The sequence below is a fragment of the Dipteris shenzhenensis genome, chromosome 26, assembly GCF_047967505.1.
Source record: "Dipteris shenzhenensis isolate YYH24624 ecotype China chromosome 26, Dip_SZ_1.0, whole genome shotgun sequence".
Classification (NCBI taxonomy): domain Eukaryota; kingdom Viridiplantae; phylum Streptophyta; class Polypodiopsida; order Gleicheniales; family Dipteridaceae; genus Dipteris; species Dipteris shenzhenensis.
In genome coordinates, this window is record NC_141621.1 from 40,925,344 (window position 1) to 40,952,332 (window position 26,989).

General features: G+C 45.5%; 1 protein-coding gene across 6 annotated transcripts in view; it reads left to right on the top strand.

Annotated features, from left to right (window-relative positions):
- The window catches only part of LOC147885075 (uncharacterized), a 103,256-nt gene that overhangs the window by 24,952 nt on the left and 51,315 nt on the right, over positions 1-26,989 (top strand). For all 6 annotated transcript variants that reach the window (XM_087397703.1, XM_087397704.1, XM_087397700.1 and 3 more), the window contains 2 exons: positions 2,318-2,442; positions 3,199-3,446. In XM_087397703.1, coding sequence (XP_087253829.1) covers positions 2,367-2,442; positions 3,199-3,446 — 324 coding nt within the window. In that variant the 5' untranslated portion in view covers positions 2,318-2,366. The remainder of the gene's footprint in view (positions 1-2,317; positions 2,443-3,198; positions 3,447-26,989) is intronic.

Here is a 26,989-nt window from a genome sequence, read left to right on the forward strand (position 1 = left end):
GTGCACTATGGCATGCACAGTGCCATGTGCCCTTTATAAAAAACGATCATGGTTGTGGCAAAAGCACATTGTAACCTCCATGTGGCATGATTTTCTGATGAAACCAACAATAGCAAAGTCAAGGCTGATGGTGTTGGTGAAATTTGATTTTAGGCTGAAAATTGGGACCTGCCAATGTAATGCCACTAGTGACCTTTGATGTCATAAAAAACCAATGAGCGCATCATTGGTACAGGTCATCATGATCCCAATCCCAATTAGATAAGTGGTGTGCCTTTAAAATAGTTCACAAATAACTACACCCGATCAAGATTTGACCCACATTGATTTAGAGACTATTCTGATGCTTATACTGATGCTAATATGGATGTTAATGTTGAGAATTATGCAGGTAAGGTGGGTGATTTGTGTGCATGGGTAGAGTACCTTGTTAAGGATGAGAGTCCCTGTGAGGTGATGATTGTGATTGGATGATAGAATAGTGTGGACTAGGGTGGATGAGGATAAGGAATGATGTAGGGGATGAGGTAATGAGAGATGTGCGTAATGAGGTGTGCGTGAAGCCCATGAGGCTATAAGCATGTATTTGTTTCATCTAATGGTAGGAGAAGATTTGTGTATGAGACATTTTGTTGATTCTCTTCATCCTTGAAGCCATGCTTTCGTTTCAACCTCCTTGAGTCTCCTTGTTTTAAAAACACGGTATCAAGTCCAACCACCTCCCACCTCTTTCTTGCCTACACCACCAAGTCTTGCCTACATCGACTCTAAATCCCTACTTCTCCCGAATAGATCCCACATCAAATCATCATGCTTGCCATTTGTTTTACATTAGCCAGGGCCTTTCCTGGCCGCAGCAAGTGGTTTTGTAGTCGTCTAAGCTACTGGCAGTGCAAATAGAGACCGGAGCTTGCTTGCAAGTTGATGGCTGGGTGCTTCTGTATCGTGCTCTTGCAAGTGGCCAGCCTCTTGGATCAAGAAGCTGCAGAAATGAAGTGCTTGTGCTATTTAGTAGGGCTTTTTAGTGCTTATGAGGTTACAGAATCAGCTCCTGCAGCCTTGACGGTGTATTAGGGATCCCACTTGATTGCAAGAAGAAGACATTGTTTTACTTTCCTTCATCGTTAATTACAGTTTTTGTAGTTGATATTCGGTATAAGGATGCTAAGCAGACTCACAGATGGTGTGGATGGATCACTACATAGGGAGTGCCTTCTGTGGTATAATTGGCAATGGTCATTTATAGGACCTCCTACAAGGATTCTGGTTGTACAATAGCACAAGAAAGCATAAGTTGGTCTCCTAGTAAGATGAAGTTAGCCATTGCTTAAAATCTTTCCTTAATGCACGGTTAAAGTCCTCTCACTGGGCTGCATTTTAGGTGATTGTGAGAGGATTGAATGGCCTCAATGCACACAAAAAAGCAGAGTTAACTATCTACTCGGCAGTGTGAGATCTTAGATTATGTGCAAAAACGTCTTAGACAGCTATGACTGAAAAGATCCTTGGAGAGATTCTTCACATGAACTGGGATGAGATCACAGTGGAATTGCCAACGAATGTAATGCTTCAAAGGAGAAACGGATGCAGCATTGCATATGCATCCATGTATATGAGGAGCCCCAACAATTTACACAGGGATACGTGGTCACATACTCATGGATAGTTGGGATGGCATCTACATTAGTAGCACTCTTGGCTTTGTCTCGAACTTGGGTAATTAGGTCTCTATGTTCAATTTTGGATCTACTCAGTTACGGTGACATGTAATGACATAGAGGGATTTTCATTACTTAATGATTGAGGCTGCACATTTTGTCTGTCATACTGATGCCTATTATAATTCCACATACATTGGTGGATCCAGGAATTCAACCTTCTCTCTCTTTTGAATATTTGAAAGTCCCATATTTGCAATTTTGAAGTTTGGGGTTTGCTGGTCTGTTGCAACTTGTGGCTGTTGTGATGTAAATTTATGAAGTATTTACTGTTTCAAAGAATTTAGTGTTTTGAGAGTTCTGTGAGATTTTCTACTTTCCTGAAGTATTGTGGAACTCTTTCAGGTGATCCAATGTATCTTTTAAAATGCTTGTGTAAGTACCATTTATAGCTGAATTGACATAGATGACTGAAAGCATTTACAAAATCTGTGTTTAGAAATAGAGGCACTTTGATTGTGGCCTGTATGGAAGGTTATATGAAATTGGGTCCTACGTGGGTGCTTGTTCCTTTTTGCTAGTATTTACAATTCCAGGTGGTAGTAAATACACTATCGTAACCCTGAAACTTTTCTCTTCTCCTAATGTCTTTGATGCAGTTAGTCGTGTAATGATTTGGTTGTGCCCACTGCCCAAAAATCGAGAGGGATGAACAGTGTTTTCAACGTTCAAATCTTGGCTGACAAGCTTTCAAATCTCAACAACTCACGGCAGAGCATTGAGAGTATCTTTTGTTCTGATTTATTGCTTGCACAGATCGGTCAAAGGTTTCTTTTATTTTCATCTTATATTTTAATTTGGTCATATGCCTGATTTCGTTATCTGTCATATTTGCTATAGTTATTTTAGTTGGAGTGTGCTGTGCGGATATCTAACTTTATCAAAGTTTACTATTGCTTATTCATGTTTAATGTGAAATTTGCCCGCCTTTGGTGCATGGCTTTTAAGTGATTTTGTTGGGCCAATGGTTTTGCTTGACATTTTGAATAAATCTATAGGAGAGGACCTTGCATTTGTGAAACGCTCTTCGTGGATCAAAGCTTTTTATTGAAGTTGTAGTTGGTTCCTGAAAGAGTGTGTTAGTTTTATGGGTTCCGTGCCCCCCCCCCTTCCCAAATCCGCGGCCTCTTAGAGCTTGTTGCTGTAGTTTTTCTGGGGTTATGGTGTGATGTTATTCCTAACAACTTCAATTTATCCTACCTTGAATGATTTAGCTGCAAGGTTGACCTGTGAATGTTTCAGGTCTGTAATTTCATGTTGATGGTTGCAGTTTATATTCCTTTTCTTCTTCGAATATGATTATTAGTGATAATCATGTAAAATGGATTCAGAATATAGTGGGACTTGGAAGGTGTTCTGTCTTGACTAGTTGCAAAGTTGTTCTCACATTGATAGGGATGCACCAAGAAGTATTTTTGTGTTCTGCTCTTGATATCTTCTATTGATAAGTGTTTCCATAACGTTCCTTTGCAATTTTCAGCTTTGTCACACTGGTGCATTTTTCACCGGAATAAAGCATCACAGGTTGTTGAGACATGGAGCAAACAGTTTCATGAACTTCCCATGCAGCAGAGAGTACCGTTTCTGTATCTTGCTAATGATATTTTGCAGAACAGCAGACGCAAAGGCAATGAATTTGTGAATGAGTTTTGGAGAATCCTTCCAGGGGCTTTGCGAGATGCCATTGAGAATGGTGATGATGGTGGACGTAACATAGTGTGGCGCCTGGTAAGTTGCTACTGCATGGATTTTGGGTTTGCAATCAGATTTGGACAGGCGGTTTAAAAATACTTTTGAAAATGGTCTGCATACAAAATTTGGCTTGTTTTTCTGCAATCCTACTGTTAGCATCTGTTCTTTTTCTGAAAGTTTTAAGTTTCAAGTACAGACTATCCATGGCCTCAGATAATTTATGAGGGCTAGGTCTCTTCAGGCTTTGATGATTCAGCAGCATCTTGTAGAGCTTTCTCGTCTTGACACTGTTTCTGTCCTTTCAGTACAGAACTCTACTTGAGATTGTTGCTAGCATTACTGCCTGGCACATTTGGAGATGTAGATGTACAAAGGCTTTAGAGTCTAGACCGCCCCCTGCTCACACCTTGGCTAGCAATTGGACAAATATTATACACACCTTAGTGGCCGTCTCGTCTATGATGCAGGGGTCTTTGAGATCTGCTTCAGCCAAAAGACCACTTTGAGTGTGGAGAGGCATTCCTCACTAACTGGCATGGTGGGGCACTTTCAGCCACAATCTTGATTTCTTTCAGGCTTTGCATATCTTTAGGTATTTCCGCTTTGTACCATTTGTTTCTCATGCTTTGCATGATGTATCTATGCCTTGAGTTCTTGGCTCTTGGTTGTTTATTTCATACTTAATACAAGTCCCTTTCATGACAAGTAAATTTTTAAAGAAACATACTGTCCACTTTGAGAGCAGTTGAAACGATATATTAGATGCTTGTGTAAGTTCTTTTCAAGAAACTGGTTGATAGGTATTGGAGCAAAACCATTCATCGTTTCTTGCATATTTGTGCTTAAACATTATCTGATGGTAAAGTTCTATCCTATTCCTTCCACACTTTGTTCAGCTGCTTCTCTTAGGTGTGACAAACTATGGGACTTGCTCATCCATGTGGTCTTCCAGGACTCTAAGGAGCTGATTGGGCCACAGCTTCGCTGCGCCCAACTAACGTACTTGCGCCATGTGGGCTTCCAACCTATCTTCCTCTGAGTCCTGGACCTTGGTATGCCAAATTGAGGAGTGTCTTTCTATCTCCTCCCTACACAAATAGGATGGACAAGGAAAGACCTGTGCAAAGGTGCCTTTAGATCCTCATCAAGCTCCTAATCTTTGGTGGACTCTTTCCTGGTAAGGGGGCCTAAAAAATGATCAATACATGGGAAGGCTGTGAGGAGTCCATGCTGTGATAGAAGCTTCAGAGGCTTGTAGCTTGCAGTGAGCCAATGATCAAGAGCATGCCCAATAATTCTGTGCTTTTCACGATTGGAATCACAGGTGCCATCTTGCCCAGCTTATAGTAAGCTATGTACCAGCCACTGAAGCTACCCCATGCATCCTCTTTGAAAGCTCCGGCAAGATACAGTGTACCAAGCAGTTTCTTGTAAGGTCAACAAGTTGCTTGTCTAAGGCTTAAGCTCCCGTAGAACAGCTTATATCAAACGCTCTTGAGGGTTGGCACTTGCTTGATAGTCTCACAGATTAGCAGATTTTTCAAAATAGGTTAGTTCTAGCGAAATTTTTGCTAGGATTTTTCCTAACAACATTAGTCTCGTGGTTAAAGTCTTCCATCAACATCATTTTGAATTTATAAAAACTTTAGTTTTTGTTTAGAGAGGTGACAGCAAGACTAAGTATACAGTGCTCTGTTGGAGCAGATTGGGATGTCTCTGGCATGGTGAGCGAAGAAGAAATACTCCCTTCCCATACAAGTCACATCGTGAATGTGCCCACCTCACCTGCAGCTAGTCTCGAACTTGTCTTAGGCTGGAGCAAAGAGGGTCTCAAAAGAAATCCCATCAATGTATAGGTCTCCTAGAAGAGGTATCGGCAGCAGCTGTGGCATCTGATATGGAGAAAGAAAGAAAGGAAGTTTATTAAAGTCTTTGAAAGACTGAAGGGTCTATGAGACTGAAAAAATTAGATATAATTAGTTGAATGGGTGGAGCCACTAAACATGCATCCACACCCAAGACAAATACAAACACGAACTCTAATACTAAGTTCCTGATCCCATGGAGAGGATGGAAACTGCGGTTTGGTATATCACTGTGGCATTTTTCTGTATGCTGTCTGAGGAACCAAGTCCATAGGGTGGTTGAGAATGGATAAGAGGGTCTTTACAGAGAGAGGCTCTGATAGTGATCGGTGCTGCGACGCTGGCATGAAACTAGTGATAGAGTGCTGACGTCATTTATTGTGCAGGGTCTTCTAGCCATGGCTCTTCATCGAACGGGTGACAATGTCACCCCCATTGGCTATGTCCCCGGTGTGGCGAACATGGAGGAAAGATATCCAAGCCTCATTTGTGCACTGACATGCTGACGGCTCAGTCATGTCTCTTGCTCTGAGCCTTGACTATGCGTCTCCTTGGAGACTGCCTTTCCATGCTATTGACTGAAAAACTCGGTGATAATGCTCTTGGTGGAGTTTGGTTGAGCCCACTGATCACATCGATGTGTCCTGAGCAGCTAGTGTCTGTGTCATACGGCCTCATGAATGAAGATCGCCAAAGGTCTCTGATCCATGTGAACCAAGAGGCTGGAGAGGGGTCCAAACCCATCTGTGAAAAGATAGCGGTGACGACCCCGGATCTCATAGTACACAGGGAAAGTGCTCCTTTGACTCAATCTCCTATAGATCACATAGGGTGCATATGTGGAATCACCTGGAATTCAATCTCCAACACAATTCACTAACACAGATTGGCAACGTTTTACAATTCACTGGTGAAAGTGACGACTAGCGTCTTTGACGAATAACTTCTTGCTTGAAAATCAGACGACAAATTTTCCTCATTCTCTCTCTCTCTCTCTCTTAGGCCACCCCTCGGCTCTCACAGGCTAAGCAAAAGAGGGCATAAGCAAATGCTTAGGAGTGATATGATAGGGGAAGAAAGAAAGAAAGAAAGAAATTTTATTAGAGTCTTTAGAAGACTGATGGGTCTATGAGACTGAAAGAAAACTTGATACAAATCACAGTAAGGGTGGAGCTACTGAAATGAGCATCATCACCCGTGCTGAATCCTAAGTCTGATCATACATAATCAAATACATTTGGATGTAACAATGAAAAGAAAAGGACTGGAGCGGAGCGGAATCCTCCGTATGTCATGTCCCCCTGGCTGGTGCATAGCCGGTGATGGGACGCTGGTGCCCGTCAAGGGGTGCCGTGCGTCTGGTCTCCTGGACGAGGCTCGACGCAAGACCAGAGCCACCGTGACTCCCGTGGGATGTATTCCGGGTCTAAACAATGACGGGAGGTCCCCCAGAGTGATCTGTGTGTCCCCTCGATGTCTCGTGTGTCGTGCTGCGATCGTCGGGTCAGGGTCTCTGTCACGTCGGCGGCTAGAGATTGGACGATCAATGTCACTCGATGGGAAGAACTCTGTGAGTGAAATAGGGGAGAGGGAAAGCATATGATTTGCTATGCTTGTATGCATATGCATGAGCATATGAGTATATGCTCATGCATAAGCATAAGCATTTGCATATGCAAATGCATATGCTTATGAGTGTGAGAGGGTAGGGGAATTAGGGAAGAGGGCATAAGCAAATAAAAGGGATCCTACCACCACATCTTGAGCTTTCTCGGCATGTGTCCCATGCGACTGTTGTTGAAGAGCAAGACCAGTTGCCCCTTCTTAAAAAATTTATTCTTCGACGCTAGGTTTACTCGTCTCTTCCTTCAAACTTGAACTATTTGGGTCAAGTAATAGCTCTCCATTCTCTCTTCCTCCAACTACTCTAGAACATCGAGTCTGAATTCCAAGGAATCTTGCGGAAGTAGCCTATCTTCAACCGCAATGTAGAGGCTTGGACATATTCCACCGATGTAATGGCCTCCATCCCAAATGCCAATTTGAACGGTGTTAGGATGGTGGGGACTTTGAATGACGTGCGGGCCAAGGAGAGAAAATGTATGATGTCCACATTGCATGTCCAATCACACAGCAAATGAATGCCCCGTCCTAAGAGACATGATCAATGCCCGAGCCAATCCAATGCCAAGGTTGTGGTGCCACATCTGCGTAGTTGGTAAGCATGACAAAAATAGTTGCATCTTCAACATGCGCAACAACCTGCCTTGACCTCAACAATACCAACCGGCACCCATCCCAGTGTACTAGCAACCAACACTTGCACAAGCACCCGCAGCTCCTTACAGCCCACCAGGCTGTTCACAGCCCCCTTGCTACTGCTGTATGCTCTGTCATGGAGCTGGCGCTGTTGCGCCCCTGCATGGAGCTGCTGCAAGCTAGGTGGTAGCTCAGCAGCCCTCTTGGCTGCTAGGAGTAGCCCCTACAGGGCCCTTGGTAGGTACATTTCCTGCCCCGACAAACCTCTCCACCGAACTATCCCATCTCCCCCGCACGGGGGGCTGCTACAAGCCTCTCCAACTGATCGTACCTGCAAATATAGCTTACTTGACTTCACATATGAGAGAGACCCCCACATGATGCCGGAGTTAGATGCAGCAGAGATTCGGAGACATTCTGTACATACCTCACATGTGACAGCTTACGGTTCACGATCTCATCTTCTACAATGGCCTTCAGAGATGACCATCATCTAGGGGATGCACATGATGTTAGAATTATTGATAAATTCTAGGCAGCGACCAATGTAAAGTCAATAAGGTGGGTTAGGGGCACTTTTCCCTCATTTAGAGGTTTTTTCCTCTAACCACAGTTAGTTCACTAATTACGGTTAGTGAAGGATAAGGTTTGTCACTTAGACAAAACCTTATCCCCTCTTTGTATTGCTTTACTTCATTCTATTGCATATTCGACGTTCTGCACTCTCTCTCTTGCTTCCTGCTCTCTCTCCCATTTCTATCATTTGGTATCAAAGCCTGCCTTTGCTTCCGGACCTAGAGCCCATCGTCAAACTCCTACCTCTGCCCGTGGACTTCTATTCATCGCCTGCTCCACACGGGAATCCGTACAAAGCCTCGACATGCTCATCCGTACAATTGTACGGACAGTCGTACTGTTTGATGCCGTACATAACGTACAGGTCTTGTGCCACTCGTCCGTACTTCAGGCGCTACATTCCTTCCGTACAACAGGAGTTACCCGTTTGTACAATGTACGCTCAGTGCTCGTACATATCTGCAAGCGTTGTACTTCGTCCGTACAGTCGCCATTCCAACTTGCGTCGTACACTGTACAGTGCCCGTACATATCAGTCAGAGCTGTCCGTATAGTGCTGGTAATCTAGTGGTACGTTGCCATACACAGCCCGTACAATAGATTTGCTACTCTCTGTACATTCTCCGTACACCTACGTCGTACATCTCAGACCGTACCAGCGATAGCACTTTACTTATCCATACATCTGTACCTCTCCGTACATTCCGTACGATCTCTTTGTGCAAGTGCATTCAGGATTTCAGCTAAAGAATCAAGCAATTTTGGGGCAGATATTTGCTTTGCAGGACAAGTCAAGAAAAAATTTGGAGATTCTTGTGAATTAGCCCCAATTTCAGCTCAATTTCTCCCGTAAATTTGGGGCTTTTGTTACTACACTGCAATTTCTTGCATAATTGGGGCTTTTAGATACTTTGCCCTCTTTTGGATGCAATTTTCCTGAAGAAATTGGGGCTTTTGGCATTCACATGCAATTTGGCAGTGGAGATGAAGCAAGACCAAATATGACGACTACACTTGTCACTCGTACAGCTGGAGGCAAGGGTAGAGGTGCAAATGCAACACAAGTAGTTGGAGCAGCCGCTCCAGGAGCTCCCACAACGAAGTAGAAAAGATGGTACTCTAGAGATGCACAAGCTCTTTCAGTAATTTCTCTTTCTGTCAAGAGGTTCATTATACCTCATATTCGGTCATGCAAGACATCTATGGCAGATTGGGAGACACTGGAGAGTATGTTTGCAGCAAGAAATGATGCCAAGGTTTCCTTTCTGAAGCGAGAACTTTCCCATACACATATGGAGGAGGGAGATTCCATGAATTCTCACCTCACAAAGCTTCAAGACTTGAGCGAACAATTGCTGAATATTGATGAAGTCATTCCGAATTCAGAGATGATCACCACCACTCTAAACTCTCTTCCTGAGTCCTATCTCGGTTTCGACACCTCGCTGAATTTGTAATTGAGGGGGGGCAGCAATCCTCTCTCTTTTCACAAGTTGGTAGGACTTTTGTTGCAGGAGGAGCAGACTCGCAGAAATATGGCAACTTGGACTGGCGAGCATGCTATGCTCTCCAAGTTCAAGCCCAAGGGTAAAGGGCAGCAAAAGCCACAAGCCAATCAGCCCACAAATCAGCATAAAGCTGATTCAGGACAGCCCTCTTATAAGGCAAAGGGTGAAACAAATAAGCAGAAAAAGAAGGGCATCTGTCATTATTGCAAGAAGCCAGGTCATTATCAGTTAGCTCTTTCACTGCTGCAATGTAGAATGCAGAGTTATGGCATGCCACGTATGGGCACATAAGCTATGGCAGCTTAATGACACTTCAGAGGCATGATATGGTTGATGCATTGCCTCCTTTCTCCTCATGTATGTGAAGGTTGCATCCTTGGCAAGATGCATAGACTTGCCTTCAAGAAGGATGGTGCAATGAAAGCTACACGGAAATTACAGCTTATTCATAGTGATGTCTGTGGTCCCATAAGGACACCTGCTTTTGGGGGTTATCTCTATTTTGTTACATTCATAGATGACTTCACCAACTACACTTGGGTCTATGGTCTCAAGGCAAAATCAAAAGTGTTTATGCATTTCAAACACTTTGTGGCTATGGTTGAGAATGAGACAGGACTCAAGATGCAGACACTTCGCACAGATCGAGGGGGGGAGTATATGTCTCACGAATTTGAGACATTTTTAAAGGAGAAAGGCATCACACATCAGCTTACACTGAGGCTTACACCTCAACAGAATGGCAAAGCTGAGCGGAAGAATCGCACTGCCATGGAGATGGATAGATGCATGCTCACAAGTAAGAAGTTGCCTCACAGGTTTTGGCTTAAAGGCCTCATGTGTGCCAACTATATTTTGAATCGGGCTCCTACAAAGGCTATGAAGACAATCACTCCCTATGAGGCATGGCATGGGAGAAAGCCTTCAGTGGACCATTTCAGAGTTTTTGGTTGTGTTGCATATGCCCACGTGCCTGTGGAGTTTAGACACAAGTTGTCAGATAAGGCACTTAAATGCATTTTTGTGGGATATAGTTCACAAAGCAAAGGCTATCATCTCTACAATCCTTTTACACGCAATATTTTTTATTAGTAGAGATGCATTTCTTGGCTGAGCAAGAAGCAATCTACTGTGGCTACTTCCTCATGTGAAGTTGAGTACAGGGCAGCTTTCACAGCGACAGTTGAATGTGTTTGGCTGCGTCGTTTGCTTGCTGATCCTCATCTTTCATTGGAGGGTCCTTCTCTGATTCTCACTGATAGTTAAAGTTGCTATAGCAGTGGTAAAGAATCCTGTGTTTCATGTTCGTACGAAGCACATTGAGGTTCACTATCACTATGTCAGAGAGAAGTTGCATGCAGGAGAGATCAGTATGATCTATGTGTCAACACATGACAATGTTGTGGACATCTTCACCAAAGCACTTCCACGTGAGAAGTTTAAGGCATTTTGCAGTGCCTTGAACTTATCTCCTTTTGGTGATTGATCATTTCCTTGTTCATGAAATAGGCACTGCAAGGGGGTGTTAGAATTTTTGATAAATTCTAGGCAATGACCAATGTAAAGTCAATAAGTGGGTTAGGGGCACTTTTTCCTCATTTAGAGGTTTTTCCCCCTAACCACAGTTATTTCACTAACTACGGTTAGTGAAGGATAAGGTTTGTCACTTAGACAAAACCTTATCCCCTCTTTGTATTGCTTTACTTCATTCTATTGCATATTCGACGTTCTGCACTCTCTCTCTTGCTTCCTGCTCTCTCTCCCATTTCTATCATATGTTTCCCACATGGAGGTGGAACTAGCATAGTGAACTATCTACTGGGCCCATTGGCTTTTGTCTCACGGATACATGACCTCACTGTTCCCCTCCCCCCAACTCGAAGCCGACCACTCATATATGGCCTTCGGTGTTCTTGCTACTACTCCAGTCATAGGGAGAGTTCCTACCGCAGTCCGTACTCAGATCCACTTTGACCATGCCCTTGATCTAGTGTATGCGTGTCACTTAGCCAGAGAGCTTCCGGCCCTATTGGAGGGTGATTTAGACCTCACCCACCCTTCAGCCATCCTTGCCACAATCATACAGGATGCTGCCACCAAATCCTTTTCTACAACCCGATCTTCATGGGCACAAGATGGGAAGATGCTTCAAAACCCCTAGTTTGAAGAGAGATGCGAGCCCACCTCACACGGGAGTGAGCCTTGGGTTAGTTGACGTCACATGAGGCATTCCGGATCTTTCAACGGCTGACATGCCGCAAAAGACGAGCCTTTCTCACACACAGGATGGATGAGATCATCAGATCATTTGGCGGAGGAGACCTGACCATTGGATGGGGACTTCTTTCGGAGGGGAAGCCACCCATCCCCATCACTGATCCGGGAGTGTGGCACACTTATGCATGCTCCCTATACGATGTCTAGAGGCAAACACCGCCAAACATGTCCTCTATGCTCAGGCCCACTACCTGCCATCTATTCACTATGTAGAATGTGCGGGCTGCACTTCGCCGGCTCCACAACCGGAAAGCACAGGATCATGAGGGCCTCCAGATAGAGCATTTCGCACATGGGCAGGAGGTTCTAGCCCCGATTGTTGCACATATGTTTAACCTTGCAGTTTGTCACGGCTTCCCACCAGCATGGAGCACCAACTATCGTACTGGTACACAAAGCAGGAGACCTCATGGACACTGGGCACTATCGCATCCTTATGATTGGCCACACATTGTCCAAGATATATGGATCGGTACTAGAGAAGGAGATCAGCAATCATACCGAGGCACGGGGGCAGCGAGCACTAGGGCAGGCAAGATTCAGGAGGCAACACTCTACTCTAGACCACATTTTCACTCTGAGGGCTGTTATTGAGGCGGCGAGGTTCAGACATCAGAAAGTCTACACATGTTTCGTAGACTTTCGAAAGGCTTTCGACAGTGTCCCACGATCCCGTATGATTAGGAGACTACAGGAGATGCAGATTCGAGAGACGTTGATCTAGGGTGTGATGAGCTTATATGAGTCAGTCGGAGGTAGGGTCCGTGCTCTAGGCGGTCTATCGGATTGGGTCGAGAGCACAATTGGAGTGAAGCAGGTCTGCCCTCTCTCACCGACTCTCTTTGGACTCTACGTCGATGAGATCACATCTTTCATAGATTGCCTAGGGAGCGAGGGTTCATTACTAGGTGATCTCCTCATATAGATATTGTTATACGCTGATGATATAGTCCTTATATCCTCTTCGGCGGGGGGGCTGCAGAGAGATTTGGAGGCATTAGATGTGTTCTGTAGAGAGAGAGACCTGACGGTCAACCTTGGGAAAACTGAGGTTGTGATCTTCAACACCTCACGAGCAGTGATTCGCTGACTTAGTTTCACCTATCGTGGTGAGCCAATGGAGATAGTGCAGTCGTACACATATTTGGGAGCAGTCTTCAGATCAATAGACAATGAACCAGCCAGATATTGAAACCTCAGTTGCTAATGTCATGGATGTGGATCAGACTAGCCATAGTGGCGTGCCTCGACCTGAGGTCGAGGAACCAAAATCCCTAACTCAGTGGAGGTCTGTGATCAATTGGAATGCTGTGTCAAGTTGGAGTGGGGTGCCTTGGAACTCAACCGAAGTGATCTAGTGTGGAACTGACGGCTTATTGCAGATCATCCGTGCCAATAAGAGAACTTGGAGCCCTGAGCCCAATCCACCTTTCATAGATCAGGCCCCTAGCATGGATTGCCATACATGGTCGTTGGGCGGAGCAAAGAATCATAGAGAAGAGACTTGGTCTGGAGATCCCGAAAGTGAGAGTAGTGAAAGCATTGCTCAAACCTAGTAAGTGCAATGTACCCTTGCTTAGTCAAGCCTGCATCGTTGGTCTCATCATGAAAATTGGGCGAGAAAAAAGAACTTCCAAATATGTGTAGGATGCGATTATTTCCACCTATAATCCGTCAAGGGTGAACTAGTCTCTGTGCATGACTGCCCTGGATGTGTAGAAGATCATAACCTTGGTTTTACCAAGTTTGATCTTAGATCATGTGTCTCGTAGAAAGTATGGAGTGCATCCAAGTGTCACGGGTGGTCTTCAGTGTTGAAGACGAGAGTAAGACCGCATCGTTTGCATAGAGAAGAATATGAATCAAGGAGGCGGCGAGAGATGGGCCTACCCCTCCTAGTGTCCCCGATGAAGGTCTCAAATTGGTCGATGTAGAGCCAAACAGAGTTGGTGATAATGAACAGAGTTGACCTCGCCAGTGCTTTCTAAAGCTGTTAGAACCTTGCTTGGACTGAATGTGATGTAGAGCCAAGCATAGTTGACCTCGATAGTACTTTCTAAAGCTGGTAGAACCTTGCTTGAGAGCCTCTCATAAAGTGCCACGTTTGCCCTAACGATCTCCTAACTGTACCCTGTAGCCATCCGATCTTTGCTTGAGACCACTCTCATAAAGTGCCACGATTGCCCAAATGATCTCCTAACTGTACCCCAGATCGTGACAACAATAGATCCTCTGACTCCATGCTCTGGCCTTGACACCTTGAAAGTGTAAGGATGTGATCTAGAGTTGCATGATGAGCACGGGTGCCTGTCTATCCATTAGCCCTTACTCCCTGGAGCTTTGTAAAGCGGCTAACTTGTGTATTGAGCATTGAGGCATATATCTTGGACATGACATGCCCAATCATAACGTCTTGCTATTTTTTTGGGGTTCATGGGGTCTCCTGCCTTGTGAATGGGAGTGACGCTGTTAAGTGTCCAGGTGTGGGAGAACCGGTACACACTTCAGATTGCTTCGTTGAAAAGCTTTTCCAAGATCGAGGCCATAGTATTTAGTCTTTTTTTTTTAATTATATATATATATATATATGTATGTATATATATATATATGTATGTATATATATATATATGTATGTATATATATATATATGTATATATATATATATATATATGTATATATATTTCAAGAAAGTTACTTCATTAAGTATGTCTGAAAACCGCGAGAGCAAGCTCAAATGCGGAAGTACATCATGCTATGCATGAGGAAAAAAACAGCTCAAAAGGAGCTAATAAAAAAACCAAGACGGAGGCTGAAAATGCCACCTCAACCCTGAGGGAAACTTAGAGAAGAAAGGAGATCCTCTCCAAACTCTGAAAAAAGTAACTCTCTTGGCAGTGGCTGCTCTGGAGGATCCCTGCATGCTCGCCCATATGGCCATCAGAGTGTGTACTGTGTTGGTCCAGATGTTGGCCATAGCTTGGGAAGGGTGAACCTGGATACCCTCCATCACCTCTGTACACCTAGCTCTCCAAATATGCCAAGTTGCAATGCTAGCCAGAATCTTCCAAGACAGGTTTACAGAGGCATGAGCAGCTCTGAAAGGAGTGAAGGGAACATCTTGGAGGGAACAAGACTCTACTGAGTGTCGCCGCACAATGAGAGCTGGATCTGGATCATGTCCCTCGAAAAACACCTAAGGGCTTGTAAGTGATAACCAAGCTACTAAACCCCAGGTCATATAGAAAGGTGCTGTAATATATTCAATACGCAGTCCCTCGCAATCTTTGGCTTGGCCGTTATGTAGCTCCAAAGTAGCATGTGTGACATCATCAGGGGGTGAACAGTGCACAAGAGGTGGGACGTGGTAGCTATAAGAGGTTAGGTGGTAGCTAATGTGGAATTTCCTATAATGCATGTGCATAAGAGTGCCAGAGTTTGGTGTTGGTGAGAGGAGAGGGCCCTAGTCCCTTGAGAAACTCCTGCTAGAAGTCCTTGCAGTTGTTACCAAACAAGATATTTAGGAACTCCTAATTCTAGCGGATGAAGGCCAACATCTTCCGGTGGATCAGGCGTCGATACTCGTGTATTGTCTTGATCTTGCTCGGAAGGTGATGCTTAGTCTCGAATTTGAGTTGACAATTTAATGTCTTACACTCATCATTGTACTAGCATTGTGGGGGACTCAACCCAGAGGCAGTGGGAAAGGGGAATGGGTGAAGTGTATGAGAGTGTGTAGGGATTGCTACTAAACAACATATTTCGTTTTGGCGAACGAAAGAAGGTAGATTAGATGAGGATACTTGCGTATCGTCTCCATCACACTTAGAAGATGATGCACAGATTAATCTGAGTTGACTATTTAATGCCTTACACTCATCATTGTTCTAGCTATCGTAGGGGGGGTGTGTGCGCGATAGTGTTCAAGGCGGCCTCATGAAGGGAGAGGGTGATCACAGTGGCTTGATCTTCTAGGAGTGGAATCTCCTCAAGATCATTGAGGGGGGGGGGAAGATGTGCGGATTCCTCAAGAAATAGGCTATGGTCGAAGCATATGTCATGATATGTGGTGTCATGGGGACGTGATTTTTGTAACCGTGACTACTTTAGCTTTGGGATCACAGTGGCTTGATCTTCTAGGAGTGGAATCTCCTCAAGATCATTGAGGGGGGGGGGGGGAAAGATGTGCAAATTCCTCAAGAAATAGGCTATGGTCGAAGCAGATGTCATGATATGTGGTGTCATGGGGATGTGATTTTTGTAACCGTGACTACTTTGGCTTTGGGAGACAAGCAAAGGGGAAGTGCAAACTCCCAAAAGTCCCTAGGAATGGGTTCAATCCCTAGGTGCATCCACTAGGCCCAAGTGCTAGGCTAAGGCAAGGAAAAGACGGGTCTAAATTTTGGGCCCAAGGAAGGCTAAAGTGTGTCATTGGTGAGTGGGTTAGGGCATTTAAGTGTGTCATTGTTGTAGTGGGTTGTCCTCCCTACACTCAAATCGAGATCTTATTCTATTGTATGGCTGATTTGTGAGCCTTCTTCTCCTCTCCCTTCACGTATTTTGAGGTCAAAGCTGCTCTTGCTCCCTTGAACGCATCCCAAGGCGCCTCATTTGCTGGCTGTACCCAACGCGAGGCCCTTAGCTGCTGCTGCACACATTTCGTAGCAGATTCGCTGCTGGTACAGCTCTATTGTACGCATCTCGAGGTTCATCTACTATTGTGCGGTCCTGCTGCACACAAATTGAGGTCCTTTGCTGCTGCTGCATGCATTTCAAGGGCCTTTGCTGGCTGTTCGGCTCCTCTCTCTTGCTCCATGAGCATTTTCTACGCTGAATCCTGCCTTGGTGCTGGATATGGAGGTCAGTTGCTATGCAAAGATGCAGGGACTTAGAGCAGATGGATAGGCATGCTTTCGACTTGACCACGGGACCATGGATCATATTCTGACACTCAAGATTGTCATAGAGGAGGCCAGGACACAGAGACAGAGGGTATATTGCTGCTCTGTGGATTTCCGCATAGCCTTTGATACAATACCTTGAGCACGCCTCATCAGGTGGTTATAGGAGCTGGGGTATGGGCCAGAGATAGTTTGGGCTGTTATGGCACTTTATGAGAGGGTTTTTGGCAGGGTTCGGAGGGGGGGACGGACGGACAAATGAGATCCTTAGCACCATTGGGGTCAAACAAGGTTGTCCACTCTCACCGACATTGTTTGGCCTCTATAGAGACGAGCCTGAGTCTTCTATGAGGACACTAGGAGGTGCTGGTTGTTCTCTTGTTGGTTACTTGCTCCAGATTCTTTTGTACGCTGATGATGTGGTGCTCTTATCCTCGTCCGTTGAGGGGCTCCAGAGACATCTAGATGCACTACTAGCTTTTTGCGAGTCTCATGACTTGAAGGTCAATCTGGGTAAAACCAAGGTTATGATCTTGAACACCTCCAGAGCAGCCGCACACAAAGAGTATTTTACTTTTAACAGGGCTTACTCTTCCCTGGCCCAACTGGAGAGACAATGCTTCCACTCGCACTTTTAGGACTCGCGGACCAAGGTTCTCCTTTTCGACTCCTCGGTCTGACCTACGGGCATGTATGGTAGCACTGACTTGTTGGGGACCAGACCTCGCTGACACAAAGTGGACTCGAGTGGAGAGATTACAGGCTCTCCTACTCTCACGGATGATACACAGCAAGCCATCTGTCCCTCATCAGATCATTCAGGCTGAGTTCGGGGCATCCCCATTGCAATTAGATGCGGCATTTGAGACTATCACTTATCTGTACTGTGTGCACGTACGGTTCATGTACCACAAGGCGACATAGGCTACCTTGGTTGGCACTAGCATCTTCTATGGCATTAGCAGCTCAAGGTGATCAGAGATGTGGGTACGCACGCACATGCGGGTGGTTTGAGAGATTGGGTTTTCATATAGACAGGCTGCCACCCTTCTAGTACAACATTGACGCTCCATTTGTCCCGTTCCAGGGCAACGAATTCAACCCAATCAACCGCAGAGGATCTTCTATAGCTACACACATTCAGGACCTGGCTAGCACAGGTAGAGCTCCTTGTGAAGCTCAGTTTCTATCAGGACCACTACTTGCACATTTCAGCGGAGGGTTTCATTATCCCACCAGGGTACACCCAAATCCACCTACCACATTCACTGAGAACTGCCCTTGGACAGTTACGCGTGTCATTGCATCGACTCCGTACAGAGAGCAGACGTGCGGAAGGGATACCCAGGATCTGCACATTGTGTGAGCGCCATGAGGTGGAGTCAGAGGAGCACTTTTTTTTCCATTGCCTAGTATACTATGAGATTCGTGGACGATACCATTGCCTTTTCAGAGATGGATTCTAGGGCCTCTCCAGACTCCTATACCCAGACCAGAGATGCCTGACAGATTTTATTCACGAGGCAGTCCGACATAGAGATTGTCTTATCAGATCGAGGAGACAGGAGCAAGGGAACATGCCTAGCCTATCCCAGAGTACGATCACAGAGTTCTTTGAGGTAGAGCAAGTTGCTATCCCAGCCACGGTTAGTAGGAGAGGCAAAGACCTTGAGACCAAGACGCGACACACTCAGCAAAGGACAACGGCACAGATTACACTCACTGACATCTCCTCTATTTTCAAACTGGGGTGTAGCTGACCGGGGTTACAATGGCGCTCGTCTGACATTGGGTAGCAGCCAGGAGGGCACGATAAGTTACTCATCTAGATAGCAAACAACGATCCATTACGGGCTTCTTGCCTACATTGCCTAGTCCACCGTTGGTTGTATCGTGATGTTCTATATGCCTATTGTATTGTATTGGATCAGACTGTCTTTCCACATGAGGATGATGATGCCAGGATGGTTGCATAGGTTTATGGTGGACATGTACTATGATATCACTGACTATGTCTACACAGTTTTCTAGCACGGGTTAGGATGCTCGCTTAGTACCTTTTGCTCATTGTATTAGGTTTTTCTTCAGTCTCATAGACCCATCGGTCTTTAGCAGACTTTAATAAACTTTCTGTCTTTCTCCCTCCCTCTAAGCTTGCCGATTTCTCGTGCTGGCCACTTGCATTGTGAATCAGCTGCCTCCCGGAGGTGTTCCAGCTTGGAACAGAGCACTTGGGAGCGGGTTCTGTACAAAGGTGAAGGCCTTCAGCCTGTCCTGCATTTCGTTGAAAGTATGTAGCATATGCTGGTGATAACTTCATATTCATAAAAAATCAGAAAGGCGGACAAAGGCAATACGCTTCAGTGGTGGACCAACTTGCTTTTACAGTGTAGAGCTCCTACCACATGGGTGGAGTTCAAGCAAGTGTTTTCAACCGCTTGGCTCACCACCACCTTTGAGGTGGATATTATGACAGCCTGACACAAGCTAGATGCAAGCAAATTGCAAGAACCTGGAAGAATACAATAAGAAGTTTTGGGAAGCATTGCTGCCCGTGAGTTCTTACAGGCGTGTGGAGCTGTCAGAACAGATTGAGAAGTATTATTGTGGGCTGCCAAAGGAAATCCGGGACTATTGCACCAAAACAAAAGTTTCCAACATGTCTCAGCTTATTGAAAATGCCACTACAATATACTCTCTCTTGCAAGGAAACACTTCAGGGTTCAAGGGCAGCAACCAGGAAGCTCCAAAGTTTAAGGGCTGCAAGCAAGCAGCTCCTAAAAAGTTCAGGAGGTTTGAACAGTCCACTAAGGTTTGGTTTGTTGCAAGGACAGAGGCGAGTGCCGCCTCGGCCGAAGATGACAACTGAAGAGAAGCAAGCCCCAATAAGTGTTACATATGCAAGGAAGAGGTCCACAGAGCATTTGATTGCCCGAACAAAAAGAGAAAGTTCCCCTCGTCGGACCATGGTGAGAAAAGGGAAGAAAAGAAGGATGACCAGAAGGGTAAGAAGCCCAAGCCCATTGCTGGTCTTATGCCGAATGTAATTGGAGCCACACAGGATGTGGATGCCACAGAGCTATGCAGAGCATGGGGCAAAATCGGTGACCAGACAGCTTTGTTCTTCTTTGATCCAGAGGCCCGTGCCAATTTCATTTCTCCAGATTTGGCTGGAAAATTGGGCATTCAATGTGTGCATTCTATTATACTCATCACCACATCATTTAAGGTTTGAAATGAACCCAAGGGCCACTTTGTGATGCAGATATGGCTTGTCTTGGTCACAGTGAGGCAGTATCTCCGATCATTGGCAAGCTATGCATGCATATTCAGAGTTATGTGGACACTGAAGAGTTTTATATTATGCCTTTGAATGGATGTGATGTTCTGCTGGGTATACCTTGGCAATACAGGAGGCTCTTTTGGATGCCAGAAATAAAACGCTGACCTTGACTCACCAAGGGAAAACCATGTATTGGATGCAGAACTTTAAAGGGGAGTCTATTCCGGTTGTATCGGCCTTGGCCGTTTCTAATGTAATGAAAAAGCTTATTTAATTTTCGCATAGGAAAAATAGTCTTCCTGAAGAAGACTCTAATTTTTCTAAGCTGAAAAAAGAGCGGGCATATTTCCTTTTTCAATTGAAAGATTGCTTTTTTGACTCCCTACCCCAGGAATTACCTCCATAACAACCTGACCCGAGGATTATGCCGTCGATGTAATCCGATGAAGCAGCCCACTAAACAAGCCTCTTGGAGAAGGGGCAACTCTTCCCCCTATTGTTCACCCGTGTTGCTTGTTGCGTGATGAGGGGCACCGAGAGAAGAGCATCTCCTTCTTTCGTTATACAGTCAAACATGCCCGGAGATTTCAGCTCAGCGGGATAGTTTTTAGATTTCCGTAGTTGTGCGGAAGAACTTTTGGCGTAGGCTCTAGAAATCCCTCAGGAATAGAAAGACCACTCTTTTCTTTTGGCTTTTTATTCATGGAGGGATTGCAGTAAACCTGTGGAGATCCAGGTTCGGGGCTGACCTTGTTTGTTCTCGTTGCCACATTGTAGTTGAGTCAATACAACATTGCCTTTGGGAGTGTAGACAGGCGAGGACGATTTGGAAAGGTGTTGCTAGGATTTTCAATATCTTTCATACAACACCTTTCTATATGACCCGGGGTTCAGTAGCATGTTATCTCTTACATGGCCCTCAGGTGTTTTTCGAGGGACATGATCCAGATTCCCAGCTCTCATTGTTCGGCGAGACTCAGTGGAGTCTTGTTCCCTCCAAGATGTTCCCTTCACTCCTTTCAAAGCTGCTCATGCCTCAGTAGACACATCATGGGAGATTCTGGCTAGCTTTGTAGCTTGGCATAGTTGGAGAGCCAGGTGTACATAGGCAATGGAGGGTACCCAGGTTCACCCTTCCCAGGCTATGGCCAGTATTTGGACCGACATAGTACACACTCTGATGGCCATCTGGGCTAGCATGCAGGGATCCTCCAGAGCAGCCACTGCTAGGAGAGTTACTTTTTTCAGAGTTTGGAGAGGATCTCCTTTCTTCTCTGAGTCTCCCTCAGGGTTGAGGTGGCATTTTCAGCCTTTGCCTTGGTTTTTTATTAGCTCCTTTTGAGCTGTTTTTTTCCTCATGCATAGCATGATGTATTCCCGCATTTGAGCTTGCTCTTGCAGTTTTCTTTTCACACTTAATGAAGTAAGTTTCTTGAAAAAATAAGAAAGAAAGATGGATCTTGGAGGATGTGCATAGATTACAGAGCTCTGAATAAGATCACAATTAAGAATAGATTTTCTATACCCAGGATTGATGATATCTTTGATAGTTTAGAGGGGTGTGCTATGTTCAACTGGATAGATTTGAAGAGTGGCCACTGGCTACCACCAGATCAGGGTATGGCTTGAAGATGTGCATAAGACAGTTTTTAGAACCACATTTGGCTTGTACCAATTCCTTGTGATGCCATTTGGGTTGGCAAATGTACCTGCCACCTTCAATAGAATAATGGACGGAATCTTCAGAGAGCATAGATCCTTTGTCGGTTCTTTGTTTGACGACATCATAGTGTTCTCTAAGAGCGAATCTAAGCATAAGGAGCACTTGGCAGTTGTCTTTGCAGAGCTTAGGAAGCATAAATTGCTTATCCATGCCAAGAAGAGTGAGTTCTTCATGCACGAGATCCACTTTTTGGGGCACTTTATATCCAAATATGTAGTCAGGATGGACCCTGCCAAAGCGTAAGGCATAAGGAGTTGGCCACCATTGAAGAATATCCCTGAAGTACGCAGCTTTCTTGGTTTATGCTCATACTATAGGCGGCTCATCCGCTATTTTGCAGAGATAGCTTCACCCCTTCATGCTCTATATAAGAAAGGAGTGTCTTTCAGGTGGGGTACCAAGGAAATTGCAGCCTTTGAAGAGCTTAAGGAAATGCTATGCTCGGATCTCGTCATTATCTTGCTAGATCTACACAAGCCTTTGCTGTCCAATGTGATGCCTGTGGGAAGAGCATAGGAGTGCTTATGCAAGACGGAAGAGTTGTTGCATATGGGAGCAGGGTGCTCAGAGATGCTGAAATGAATTTCAGGATCTATGAGAAAGAGATGGCGGCTGTCATACAACCTGGAAACATTACCTTTTAGGTGCTGATTTTTATGTGCAGACAAATCATCAATCCTTGATGTGCTTTCTCACTTAGAGAAGGCTGTCAGAAACACACATGTGGTGGGCAAACTTCCTTTCAATGTTTCATTTTCAGATTGTGCATGTCCCTGGCAAGAAAAATGTTGTGTTGCAGTTGCACTTCCGAGGAATTTGCAGATTCAGAAAACAGGTCCATTTTGCACAGAAAAGAAAAGATCTTTGAAGCAGATCAGTAAAGTTTGGATGCAGCCTATAAGAAGGTGCAGGAAGCCCTCCAGAAAAGCGAGGAAAAGCAGAAGCGAGCAATCGATCGTCACCGGCGTGAGTTGGTTTTGAAAGAAGGTGATTGGGTGCTGCTGCATTTTCAGAAAGCAATACTTAAGCGTATGAAAATGTGGTACTGTGGACTGTTTCATGTCTTGTAGATGTAGCTTACAGGCTGAAGCTACCACAACATTGGACAATTTACAACGCCTTTAATGTGAGTTTGTTGAAAGCTTTTCATGGAGATGTGCCTAAAGAGATGCTTGATGAGAAATAGCTTGAAGTGGAGGAACTGGATGAGATCTTAGTTCTAGAACAGATCTTGGCACATCTAAAAGGAAAGTCAGAGGGTAGAGTTTCCCGACGGTATGTGGTGAAGTTTCAAAACTATTATGCACTGGATGCCAAGTGGTTGGAGGAAGCTGAACTGGCAGATTCACCTAAGATATTGCAGCTCTAATGGAAGCATTCTAGCTTGACCCGACTGCGGTTGAGGCTCTTTCAAGCTAATCAGAGCACCAATCTAGGGACTTTAATGAAAGGGGGGCAATTGTGCCACGTGGCAGAAGCCCACTAGATTTAGATTTAGATGCTCGTTGGGGAGAGACTAAAATGAAAATGTTTAGACTTGACAAGCAGTTGTAGCTTGAATGAAGAGATTTGGACTACCTTTTGATTAGCCTTCTCCTTTAGTGCTAGCCTTCGTCATGGCTGAGTCTGCCCTCACCCCCGTAGTGCCGACAGAAACTCAATACCAAGACTTTGTATAAATGGATGCTCCAGTATATATGGATTTGTATGTGTGAGAGCATATTTTTATACTATGATCTACACCCACTGTTGGGCGCTGATGACGTCAATGGGGATGTCATAGTAGCTAGTCCGTACTATGCATGATGGAGTTTATGGTTCTCAACCTTGTGAGTGACTATCATGAGATTGAAACTGCACTATGTTGTGTTTTTAGAGGATGAGTTTGGGAATATTCCTGGATTCATCTAGCTATATGCTTTTGCCGTATTAGCGGACATGCGAATTTCATCTTGTGAAGTTTTCGTCCAAGTTGCGGCTTGCTGCTATTGTGATAATTCTTTCTATCTTAAATGGTGCGTTGCCTTGTCAGCTAGATTTAGATGTAGATGCTCGTTGGGGAGAGACTAAAATGAAAATCCAGCCTTATTCTCCTTTTCCTTCACACATTTCAAGGTCAAGCTCTTCCTCCCTTGCACGCATCCCAAGGCGCCTCATTTGCTGGCTGTACAGCCCTGCTGCACCCAACTCAAGGCCCTTAGCTGTTGCTGCACACATTTTGATGCAGATTCGCTGCTGGTACGGATCTGTTGCATGCATATCGAGGCTCATTTGCTACTGTACGGCCTTGCTGCACACAAATCGAGGCCCTTTGCTGGCTGTTCAGCTCCTCTCCTACTCCATGAGCATTTTGTATGCTGAATTCTGCCTCTTTCTCCCTCTAAGCTGCCCAATCTCCCGCTGGCTACTTGCATTGTGAATCAACTGCCTTTTGGAGGTGTTCCAACTTGAAACAGAGCACCTGGGAGCTCGTTGTAGCCATCTGGAGCTGGTTCGAGCTCATTAACAGCTGTTTTTTGACTCCATTGCAACTGAAGGTCTTCTATACACTGTTGGGGGCTTGGACAGAGGATAGGTGTTAGGGTAGAGCTTGCCCCTCTTCCATGGATTGCGGGTATGGTTGTTTCAACCACCTTTTTTACTTCATTTGTCATTTTTGAGCTTGTTTTTGCTATTTTGGTTGTTCAAAGTTCTTTTCTGGCCACTCAGGCTTGATAGACACCCAGTCACAGAGGGTGTGCCTAGACTGGTGCCATAGGGGCCGTGTTATGATTTCATTCTCGCATTGTGGTCACTTGACCATTTCTGGGATCTGTGGAATGCATTGCTACTCATAGTTGGACACAGACAGTGATGAAGGCCTCAGCCTTGCCTTGGTAGTTGGGTCCTAGTGAGTGCTGGGATCGGATGCATCTTGAAGCCAGGAATTGGCTTGGACAGTGGACTGTTAGAGCTCGTCCGAGTATGCTATCTCTCATGTGTATCAGAGACTACAACCAAAGGGCGCTCTGGGTTCTGATGAGTCGCTCTATAGAAAACCATATCTCGTCTTGTGTATGACACGAAGAAATTCCCCACATCTGACCATAAGATACAATTATAGGTCCAAATGGTGCACATGGCAGGGTCTTGGTGCTCTAATCTCATAGACTACTCTTCTGTAGGGGGACCACAAGTGCTTGTCGGGGACCTATCAAAGCTACCCATCTTGAGCCACTGCCCACTTTCCCTCTTTGCAGGTGATGTACTGCTGCCGTAGGAGGGTGTGCCTATCCTTTACCTATAAGGGTGTGGGGTCATCATCTAGAAGAAGCTGGGGGTGGCCCTGTAGTACTTTCCACCTGCGTAATTCTACGAGGTGACCATGAGTGTCTCTAAAGCAGATGATGAGGCTGCTTCCAAGTCACGCCCTATGCGCCGTGTGTCCTCAATCCCATGCTCCTAAACACCCAAGGTGGAAGCCACGAAGCTGGTCACATCATATAAATGGGAGTAGTGGAGGTACGAGGAATCCCCTTGACATTGACGTTGAATGTTGACGTTGATCATGAGGCTGGTTTCGAGTGGAGTCACGCCCTATGCGCCATGTGCCCTTAATCCCGTGCTCCTAAACACCCGGGGTGGAAGCCACGAAGTTGTTCGCATCATATCAATGGCAGTAGTGGAGGTATAGGTCATATCATATCAATGATAGTAGTGGAGGTACGAGGAATCCTGAAGTTGATGTGGACACTTTACTGATTCTGATGCTTCTCAAGAATGGTGGCCAAAACGGCCTTCGCAAGCATTCGTTTTGCCAGCTCCACCCATATGGTCTCCTTAATTGCCGACTGTATGGTGGCTATCTACGCCTCCACTCTTGGTCCACTTCTCGGTGCTGTCGCCTCTTAATGGCATATGTCCCTCTAGAGTTGTAACACCTTCTGACTGAGGCTATGGATATATCCAGCTCAGCTCCCATGCACGAAGGCAGTGAACCTCCTTGACACCCAGGCCTCCATGGGGGATGGAATCTCTTGTGGCTGATGTGGAAAGATGATGGCTGGTGGGAGGATGGGAACCCGTCAGTGGGTAGGGAGGGCATGAAGGGGGGCTGATCAAGTGGGATAGGGTTTGAGGGGTGGAGGTGATAGAAGACTAAGAGGGGTAGGGAGACATTTGGGAGATGGCTGCGGTGAGCTTAGTGGTAGATGGAAAGGGTGGTTGGCTGAGGGGTAGAGGTGAGAGAAAATTAGAAAACTCTAAGGGTGCGAAGGGGGTAAGGTGGTGCTCGGACTGGAAGGCTTGTTGAGGCCAATGTTGATTTGCCAATGCTGAATCTGCCAATGCTGAAGCAGCTTATGCTGATGCTGATGCTAAGGGTAGGGCTGACTATAGGCTTTTGCATGGCGGTACTATCCGTTTAAGCCCGCTGCACGTTTTCTGGTTGTTGGTGTCATCCACAATCTCTTGTTGTCCTTTTTGTTTAGACTGCTGGTTTCTTTGCTTCTCTTTTTTGTCTCTCTCTCCTTTTGCCATGTTGTCCGAAGCTCACACTTTCTGGTTTTGCTGCTGTTTTTTTGGCTTTGCTGCAGATTCTTTCCTGAGTCTCACGGTGGGGAGATTGTGCCCTTCCTATCCTCCATACTTGCAGGCCAAGAAGGAGCAGCAGTGTATGGGTGCAGGGAGGGAAGACTATAGGGAGTGCGAGGAGCTGTTGGAGAGGGAAAGCAAAGGGGAGAGAGAGAACCCAAATAAGGAACAAATAGGGGTAGCCCTTGGTCATCTACCAACCGGCCAGCTATCCATGCGAGTGGCTGGGCCTATGTATGTTGTTTGTGGGACCAACACCACGGGACGACTGAGGAGAGACAAGAGGAGCTCGTCTGCTTGTGGCTCTTGATCCGGTGAGGGTTGGCGTCAAGGGAGAGAGAGAACCCAAATAAGGAACAAATAGGGGTACCCCTTGGTCATCTACCAATCGGTCAGCTATCCATCTAAGTGGCTGGACCTATGTATGTTGTTTGTGGGACCAACACCACCGGACCACTAAGGAGAGACAAGAGGAGCTCGTCTGACAGTGGCTCTTGATCTGTGAAGGTTGGCGTCAAGGGAGAAAATCAGCGATGGATCACAATTGATGCTTGGCCTGCCCATGTCCCTCCCTCCTTTGTAGTCTCCGTGAGGTGACAGCTACCGTATCACACTAGT